Source organism: Chelon labrosus (assembly GCF_963514085.1).
Source record: "Chelon labrosus genome assembly, chromosome: 6".
Classification (NCBI taxonomy): domain Eukaryota; kingdom Metazoa; phylum Chordata; class Actinopteri; order Mugiliformes; family Mugilidae; genus Chelon; species Chelon labrosus.
In genome coordinates this window covers 9,569,858-9,580,169 of record NC_140342.1, presented here as the reverse complement: position 1 = coordinate 9,580,169, position 10,312 = coordinate 9,569,858, and the positions used below count along the sequence as shown (strand labels likewise).

At 39.4% G+C, this 10,312-nt stretch overlaps 1 protein-coding gene across 1 annotated transcript; it reads right to left on the bottom strand.

The window, feature by feature from the left end:
• Positions 1 to 118: 118 nt before the first annotated feature.
• Positions 119 to 10,087, bottom strand: mtf2 (metal response element binding transcription factor 2). The gene is made up of 15 exons (XM_084545861.1): positions 9,459 to 10,087; positions 8,338 to 8,539; positions 7,861 to 7,942; positions 6,948 to 7,058; positions 6,381 to 6,481; positions 6,054 to 6,229; positions 5,866 to 5,961; positions 5,549 to 5,617; positions 5,254 to 5,377; positions 4,859 to 4,926; positions 4,530 to 4,697; positions 3,307 to 3,421; positions 3,082 to 3,140; positions 2,818 to 2,919; positions 119 to 2,565 (listed from the first exon to the last, which is right to left on the bottom strand). Exons 1-15 carry the CDS (start codon positions 9,461 to 9,463, stop codon positions 2,190 to 2,192), a joined length of 1,854 nt encoding a protein of 617 aa, XP_084401987.1. The 5' UTR covers positions 9,464 to 10,087; the 3' UTR covers positions 119 to 2,189.
• Positions 10,088 to 10,312: the final 225 nt, after the last annotated feature.

The following is a 10,312-nucleotide window of genomic DNA, read 5'->3' as shown; positions in this document are numbered from 1 at the left end:
GATTGGTTTACACTAAGCTAACTGTGAGCTGATTGGTAGAGGGCGTTGTCAATGACAGTAGCCGCGAACAACGGCGCGCGTGCAGTGGTGATGCCGGGTTTCAGCAGAGGAGGCGCTAATGTTCGTGTAGCAGTTAAACATCCAAAACAGTTCAAAATATCTGCTTTTATTTGTCCTTTAACAAAAAAGGTTCACAAGTAACACGTCAACCTATATAATGAATGTATAAAAATGTAATAAGAAGAATCTCAAAAGGAGAAAGCAGACGTTATATGTTCTTTGGCTGCAGAAGCCTGCTGGAAGTCAGTGGTAGCAACATGTGGGCTGAGACTGAACAGAGAGAAGCTTCCAACGCACTGAATACATCTCTACAAACAAGACACGACATAAGGGTCATTTTGACAAAAGCAGAAACATCTCCAAAAAGAGACATTAAATACTAACTGAATATTCACCTCTTGTAATGACACATACAGCCTTTTTAGTTTTCCAGTGATTGTTTTCTGACCCAGTTTGAACAAGGAAGTATAGCAGTATAATTGGCAACAAATTATTATACCTAAAAACACATGTTACACGATAATGATTCAAAATGATCGAGGGTATGATATGAAAACACTGACCAACAAGAGAGTGAGCAACTCGTATCAAAACCTCCAGTCAGGCTGCAAATGCTGGCCTCTACAATGCAGTGAAGTTTTGGGACATATCCTGAGAGTGTAGACCATAAGGTGAACTTGACATAAAACCAAAAGTCCAAGTGCATTCTTGTACATGATTTGTTGTTCCACCCATCACATGGAAAATTGAACGCCTGAGTCAAATCATCACAGTAACAATGCTGAAGCTCCTCTTTGTCAAGTCATGTGGTTCTATCAAAAAAACTGAACAACAGATTTATCCAGGAAAAATTTGCATAGGCAGCACAAATAAAGAACAAAACAATCCTGAACTGTATGTTAACTGGGTTTACAACAATCATGTTATGCAGCACTTTAACTAGCAGACAAAATAAAACTAAATTAGGTCCTTAAAGATTTAAGTTAGTTAATCAAATCAAAATTATTTTAAAGGATAGCCAAAGACATTGAATCTATGAAAACATAGTTATTTTCAAGAATGGACAATTTAATAAGACCCCTTAAGGTACAGACTTGAGAACTTGGGAGGTTGATTATAAGAAACCCACAAGTACAAATTTTAACAGTTATTGGAACAAGTAAAAAAATATGAGAACCATGGATGCGAAATACTGCCTTACTTAATATGAAAAGCTCCAATAATCTGTTCCAAATGAAATGACGGCTCAACAGACACCTTGTTATGTGCAAGTGAATCCAAGATTAAAGGAAGAATTTTACCATGCTCAACAGAAAAGACACGAAAAGGACAAAAAAGTAATAAATGTAGTATAGGTTCTATATAAAATAAACATTTGCAGCAGCACGTCTTTTTTCTTAAGTTCCCCCTTAACTGCTCACAAATGAGCACACTTTTCAAAACAGAGATGAAGGATATGCCTGCCAAAAGGCAACAAGAGGTACTCATATCTGGGACTAGAGAGAGAGAGGGGGTACATGGTTGTAAAGGGACATGTTTTTAGCCAACAAAAAATATGAAGTGACATTAACTGTTCACTGCACAATTGCAGTTATCAAACAACTAATGCTTAAAGAAAACATCCTCTCTCTTATCCTCCAAGACACAGTATTTAATATCCGATACTACATTCTGTCAACACAGTTTTCATACTTAATTGGTCATGAAATAAAAAGCATATCACTGGATAAAAAATAAAGCACTATAAGGGCTCACTGAAAGCCTACAGGTGCAGAGTACAGAGCAGTTATTCACACCAGAATAAATGAGGGTTTCTGTACACATTCAAAGCAAATAATGGACATTAAAACCAGAATAACACAAACATGGTGTGATGTAATGACAATACTTCATTTTTCATGTATCAACTGTAATCTTTCAACACATGAAAATATTCCATAAATGTGTGATAATTGTACTGGACCACACTGAACCAGTAGGCTTTACAGTGAGCTTTACAGGCAAAATGTGTTCCTGTCTAAACTAAACAAAGTCATGTATCAATTAATGCTCTGGATACACGTGTCCTCAGCACAGCTTTGAGCCTCTTGTAGGTGCTGGTTAAAAGAAGTGATGGCGACCATGAAAGTCTAAGAGGCAGTGATTCCTTCCCACTCCACTAGATACTGCACCTTTCCATCAAGGGTGACCCTTCGTGCGAGGACTTTGTACTTTTCCCCACAAGCCAGGCGCCCTGCTGCTCCGAAATAGCTGTTGATGGAGCTTTTGAGGTGGGAGAGCTGGCTGTTGGGGTCCATGCCATGAACTATGTCTGAGGAGTGAAGGCCTGGGAGGCTGCTCAGCATCTCTGTGGCTGAAGGGTTTGTGTCTGCATGGCTGGGAGGGGGGATCTCTGGGTTGGGGGGCTGCAGTGCCCGTCGTGGGCGGCCACGCTTCCTTTTTAAAGGTGGAGAGGAAACGTGCATGATGCTGGCTGTTGTATGCGTCTTGCTGGAACTACAGAGGCTGGAGGGGGTTTGATAGGAAAAGAGGAAGTAAAAAAAAAACTGCTGTTAATTTGAAAAACAAAGTACACAGAGGAGAATTACAAAAAAATAAAAAAAAATAAGATGGCCACGAGAGTGGCTCTTTCAGTCTGTACAAGCTGGTGTTTCTTTGATCTAAATGTCAACGTGCTCACAGTAACAATGCCCACATGCTGATATCAAGTAGGTGTATTGTTCAAATTATAATGTTGTCATTTCATAGCAGATATACCTGGACTGTCTTGAAATGCTAGTTGAGGTAGTTTCTGAGGTGCTCAGTGCTCCTATGGATTCCACATCTGACGTTTGTGAAGACAGCAGAGACTTCTCACTCCTGATCACGGTAAAATTAAAAAGACAGACAAGAAGATAAAAACAACAACAAAAAAAAAGGTGGTAGCAAAGATGGTAATAAGTATTAGCTGTCGCTCCAACTGTACAGTAACCAATAAAATGTGGCATCTTGACCACTTAATACATTTTGCTGCTCACTTACTTGATTGAGGTTAAATGATCCAATGCATGGTGCTCTAGTGGTACAGGCTTTCTTATTCCCTGTTAAAACAAAGTGAAAATTAAGAGCATTTCTCAGAAGGGTTAATTTTCTCAACATATAAAAAAGGTTAATGTCTTCCTGCAAGAATGGCTATATGAAGTTCTTAAAATATGTACATACCCAGCTCATGGCCACTAAGACATACAGCAATGCACAGACACACACCTGGGACAAGAGCTCAACGGAGCGTTGTCGTTTAGCCAGAGACTCCACAGAACACGCTCCTTGCTTCCTCTTTTTCTTCTTCTTCTCTGTGCCATTGGTTATAGCACCGGGACTTCTAGAGCAATAATACCAACAGTTGACAGTTTAACAACTAACAGCAGCTGTGCATTAAATAACATGGTCACACATGATAAAACAATTAATGTGAAGGACAGTTTCAAAACCCAGCATATTTTATTATTTATTTAACTTTTAGTACACTCTTGCTTTATTTATTTTTTTCATATCAGGTGTATGCCATTAATCCAATAGCATCATATACTGAGGGTGTTATGAATATGTACCAGATGCAGTGTCAGTTCATATTTTATGTTTTTGAGAAACCTTGACTCAAAAGTTAATTCTTGTATTTTAAAATCTTGCACCCATTTCCTCGTCTTTTTCAGTCTAGATGATTAAAAAGGGAAAACAATGTTTAGTAACAATCCAGTTGAACAAGAACACTACAACTGGCAACTGCAAAGCAGCTGCAATGTAATTAAACAGGACTTTAGTCCTCAGTCCACTTCAAGTGCTCGTTCCAGCTAAGATTGTGTCTGACATAAAAGAAAGGATCTATATAGAGATAGACCTTCTTGTTTGCTTTTCTTCTTCTGGTGTCAACAGTAACAACCCTGTCAGTGCACCTACTATTTGAGCAGGAATTAGAATAAATTCTTACCACAGCTTTATTTGAGTGTCCACGTGCCCTAAACGTGACAGCTTTGCAAAGTGTGGCATGTCATTTTGATGCCGCGATTCAATACTATGTCTCTCTCCAACTTTCATTCACTTTTACAGTGCTGTCAAGACACTGAGATTACACCTATACTGAGACCACCCAACTGACTGAGATTTCTGTTACACGTGAAACCCACATCTATCTCTCTAGGAATCCTTTCCACAATGTTTCCAGACACATAATAAAAATATGAGCCCCTCAGTGGCAAAAACAAGTATTTTTAGTGGACTGTGGACAAATCTGATTTGGTTAAATGGCAGTCAGTCTGTGGTTCCCAATTATTGCTTTCTCTCTCTCTCTCTCTCCGTGTTGGACCCAATCCAAACATTTTCGTCACCTTGAACCATTTAGAACCCAACTGGTAAAACAGAGGGCCAAGGAGAAGAATTTACTAAGATTATCTAACTTAAGCATTATCAAATATTTAACTTTTATGTCTTGCCTCATGCCAGAAAGGCCTTTGGTGGGCTTGCATCCCTTGATGGTGATCTCATGTGAGGCCTTCATCACTCTGCCTGTGGGTTCGTCACAGTTTGGGGGAGCAGGAGGGAAGCGGATCCTTAGGCCAAACAAGTGCTTCTTCTTTTTTACCTCCTTCCCTGACATGAACCTGGTGAGACAGGAGAATATGTACTAAGTGGAGGAGAATCGCATCAGAATCACAATCTTTTATTAACCCTTTAGTTGTTTAATAGTGGGTCTGTGAAAATACTGACAAAGATAAGAGAACACAAAACAACAACAAAAACAACAATTGGAAGTTTAACTTACATGCAGCGATTGTTGTTTAGTGCCTCCAGAACACTTAAATAACGCTCTGAACTTGGAGTGTTGGCGAGCTGTAGGTACAGGAACAGGAAAAACAAAATAATTACTTCTGGAAATGAAGGCCATATGGTTCCAAAATCCAATTTGGGACACCAGGTGTTTATAATTTAGAAACAATTAACCCTCTAGGACAGGATAATAATGTGGTATTCTGGCCTCCATTCAACTTGACTTGAACTGGTGCACTGATATGTAATTCCTAACATGCTCTGCCAAATCCAAGTAATACACCAAGATATTAAATCAAATATTAATTATTACAAGAAAAATAACTTTCAATGATAATAAAATGTAGTATGTCAGCCTGAAATCAGCAACTGTATTACAGGTGTCCTTGCCTCGCCTAGCTGCAGTAGTTCCCAGTTATTGTTGATGTAAACCATCAGGTCCCTCTCAGAGTCAAAGTACTTCTTCTTGTGAATCACACTCAGGTTGTACAGGCTCAGGTGTGTGACATCCTTCCTGAAACATTTTCATAAAAGCCATGTATTATGACTCGGTTTCTAAAAGGCCATAAAACAAATCAAATAACGTGACATTATGTTTAAAAATCACTACTTTAAAAAGGAGACGAATTGCACAGTTTAAAAAAAAAAAAAGGTAGTGTTTGTCAAGGATAAACACACAACTTACCAGCTGAGAGGCAGCCGGTTGAGGTACTCTGGTCCACCATTGCAAACGGAACAAATAAACACATAAAACCTGAAGGCAAAAAAACACATCGCACCATTAGCAAGCTTTTATAAACAAAAGACTACTTGAAGTGTGAAAATTATACAACATAATGTGTTCTGACATATAATAACACAAGTTATAACAACACACCTTGAAGTGATTCCCACTAAAATAAAATATATATATATAAATAAAATGTAATAAAGAGTCTTAACTGTCCCTTAAACTGTGACCAGATCCGGATTTGAGGGTATAAAAGTATTAAGTATTAGCACCTGTCTCCATAGAGCAACGGTATCTGTATGCAACGGAGACAGGCTTCATGGAACCACTGCCGACACCTGTTACACTGCAGCATCTTCAGGTACCAGCTACAAGCAAAGAGACAGTAAGAGTTTAGCTGCGCCAAGATACACAATATTAATTATACGGCTATGAAGGGAAGCATGTGACATCAACTCACTCTCCTGGACCGCCACAGTAGCAGTAGCACTGCTGCATGTTAGTCTTGTGACTCTGGTCCCAAACCAGTTTATTCAGGGCGTATGGGAAGGACAGGTGAATCTCTGTGTGTTGCTGCTGCTGCTCTTGCTTAAGAAAGCTTTTAACAGAGGCTCCTCTTCTATGCCCGCTCATCCTCTGTAAACCACAGACAGAAAGCATGATTTTCCCAACAATTAACTACGTATACACAAGCATAGCTTTGTCCGCATCAAATGACGCTCATTTAAACAAAGAAATATATACCACCAAAGGATTTAAGTATTTACACTAAGAACAAAAGCTGTACCTTAGGTATAGAGGCGAGGTCACATTCTGAGCAAAGCCACTTGTCATCAGAGTCAATGACAGCAGCATCAATGATGGGAGAGTGACACAGCTGATGATAGCCTAAAAGACAATGAAGACATTTACAAACAGGTGCTGTCTATGGTAAATACCAAACTACTCTGTTGGACACCGAATAGAGCAAAGTCTATAATAAAGACAGAATGGATAACCATTAAGACTGGTTGTTTAAATACAAGTTATACTGTATAAATAAACGCAAGGTTTTATTCAATGCTTAATTTATACTTCTGTAATAGATCTACGCAGGGACTTCTTTGTAACCAACATGAGTGCTCTACACCGCTGTAAGCATCAACTGCCGTCTGTGTAATGACCCTAATATTCTAGTCAGGACTGAGATTTCTGTGCCTTTTTGGTGAGTTCGAGCTAAAAGGTGTTAAATTGGATTTACTTCTGCTGAAAACACTGCAACGCAGAGAAGGGAAGATGAGGCAAAGGACGGTTTCATTTTCTGTGCTTGTGCAGCCACTGAGAGAGAAAACACATCCGAGACAATGAACGATACCTTGTCCACACTTGTCACAAATGACAATCTCATTGGGTTCCTCTGAAGTTTCATCCTGGCATATGGAGCACACAATGTCATCGTCATCATCATCATCATCATCTTCATCCCCTGAAACAGACAGACGTAATTAGAGCAAAAACTTAAATGCAAAAGTAGATAAGTAAAAGCTAACCAAACATCTCAGATAGTGACAATGAAGGCCATTACTTTGACTTTTACAAAAAAATGTGTACCATTAGGTCAGTGGATTATCCTGAGTAAACAAGATCAGTTAATATTTCAGGATTTAAAGGCATAATATGCAACAAGTGCATCTTACCGATTGTAAACAACATTCAAACCGATTCATCCAAGAAGAAGGAAAAAGAGCAAAAGAGAGGAGCAGTGTTTAAGCAGATTAGAAAGTAAATGAAGAGAGGGACTGGCTCAGTTTAATGTTAATTAATAAATATCAGGGACTGTACACATGACATTTCCATGATTTTAAACCAATTTTGGTTAAAGACTTTCTATGGGTTTCTGCAGATGAGAAAAGTAGACATAAAAGATTAACCCGATAGCTTAGAGAGAGACTTGTACAGGCTAGTTTGTGAAGATCTCTTTCAATAACATTTCCTTATATTTGCACTTTAACTGAAAACCTCTCCGTATCTTTTTTTTGTAATCATCTTTACACATAAGCAGTGCACTGCTGCTGTACTGATACACCAGACAGTTAACTGCCAGTGACTAGAGGTAGGAGATAAGTCTAACTGAGGAAAGCAGACAGCATTTTTGGACAGCACAACATAAATCATGCAAAACTGTCATTTACTATAGGAAACAAACTGCACATGTATCTTTAACATTTCCTGTCGAATATCACCACATCATTTAGTTAAATTCAAATATCACAACATGCAAATCTTACCTGTTTGTATGTCCTTCCAAAGAACCCAAGACTTTGACCGATCCTCAAAAACCACAAAGCATCGCTGCTTGTCCTGATCTATCTGGAAATGGAAACAAAAACAGAGATTCACTTGTTTCTAAAAGCCACACTGCTAAGGTTTAAAGCTTAAATCCATCACACAGCTATCTCACATCTTCAGAACAAGGGAAGATTTTGTTGAAACAAGTGTTGAAAACGTTCAGTAAGTTATAAGATCAAATGTTTTGCTTGCCATTTATTTAATTTTAAAACGTGTTACCAGACCGTATGTGTACAATGATCAGTATTTCAGTAATATGAACTATACAACCACACTGTAAACATTTATGCATCTACGGACTCATTAATATGCCATTTCTCTGGTCTGTCACCGTGTCCCAGAAATTTGGGACCAGATTTGATCAGTTTAAATGCAGGACTGTCCTGTACTTGTGAGTGTACCTGCCCAACACTAACCTTTGTGATTGTCCCCAAGTAGAACAAGCCATCTGACCACCGGGCCAAGACGTCCTGTCCCTCTGTAAACCTGTCAGACATGTCGTCTTCTCCATACTGTCCCCTGGCAGAGAGGCTGGTCGGGGACAGGGACACAGCCTGCTGCTGCCGCTGGGGGTGACCTCTGTGATGGACAGACAGGTGATCTACAACCCCCTGGTCTCTGAAAAACAGTGAGGGGCAATGAAACATGGCGAGATTTTGTCTTCACAACCCTGAGTTGTTCACCATCTGTGTGCTGCTGACTGTTAAACTATCAAGTATATAGACAAGTGCAGATGAAACCATGCTCCATTTGTTTGAGAAACCTTTCATTTCTTCTATTGCCAAAAAAAAAAATAAAAAAATCAGTAGCCTGTTACTATAAATTAATACTATAACCAAGGATAGTGGTGAATTTTCTATGAAAGTGATAACAGCCGCTGTGAATTACATGCACAGATATCTGTAAATCTATTACAAAAAAATGTCCCGTGTATGTGTAATGGGGAAATTACAACATTACACTGTTTGGTAACAGAAGAACTTGGTTAAAGTGAGTGAAGCACATGCCACTTCCCCTCTAGTGGCTACCAACAACAGGTGACTATACTCATAATTAGTGCTAATTGGTAATTAACCACCACCAGGTATTGAGTGAGATGGCTCAAGGCCATAACTGGACATTTCGATCGCTGTAAATAAAGAAAACTTCTAAACACTGGTATTAAATTGTAAATATAAGAGGGTGGTCAGTTTAATTATGCAAATGTAGAATTTGATATGTTTATGTTCTGTTAAGAAATGCTGTCCATTAAGTTAAATCAGATAATTTTCTCCTCTTGCCTTTTAGCCACTGGCCGTCAGTCTGAGGTTCTCTTTGTTCGGATAATAAGAGAGCATGGACAATACCAGACATGAGAGAAGATAACGGGACAGACTGAGATACTCGTGCAAACTTAAATAACGTCTCCTACATGCATTAGCGAGCAGGCCAGGCTGATAGCACGACTAATGCCCACGCAGAGCCCTAACCCCGGCCAGGTCGCTGACCGTCGGACCCACACCCCCCCAACGGGAGGAAAACATGATGACAACAATACCTCATTCGGTCACCTCCGGTTCAACAAATGACTTGTACAACAAAATAACTCGATAGGCGTGGCGCTATTATCCCGCTCCTCCTGCTGCTGAATTTATTGCAGAAGGCTTTCTCGAAAACTTGCTGGGGTTGTGCCTTCTTCAGAAAATAACAAACGGCTCATTTTCCCCCAGCACGTTCGCCATTTTGGTTTCCCGCTGATGAACGGGGAGTGCATTATGGGAAGCGCTTAAACGACCGCTGCTGCTGGCTGTCGCCGCTGCCTTCACCTTTTTTTTCAAACATTTGAAAATGTAGGCAGGGCATTAACCAAGCGGAGCATATCCGCCCCTTTAAAGAAGCATAAGATTTTCTTTTAGTCGAGCACCTTTTCTGTGGAGTTTTCTCTAGTGGTGTGGATAGAAATATAACTAACTGGATTACAAGCCTCTTTAATAAATATTTTCGCAATTTAAATGTGTTTATACAAAAAGACCAAAAGTTGTTTCATAAAATTGTGCAAATTGTGGCCACTTTACGGCGCTACAAGATAGTGGTGCTGAAAGATTTTATTTAATTGCCATAATAAAACTACTTTTATTGTGAAAGATGCAGCGGAAGCTTGCGTTACTATCATCTGAGTGGTGCGGGTAAAACTAGCGGTAATATCAGTCTTACTTGTTTGAGGTTAGACGTTTTTCGAACATGAAATGTGTTTACACACACACACACACACAAAAAAAAACAACAATCGTGATTTCATATAGGTGTCCACATTGTGGCGTTGGCACCACAGCAGTAAATGATGGTATGGGCTTTCTTTTTTTGGGGGGGAGAAGGGGGGTGGCCGGAAGTTGTGTCTCCAGTTGATATGTT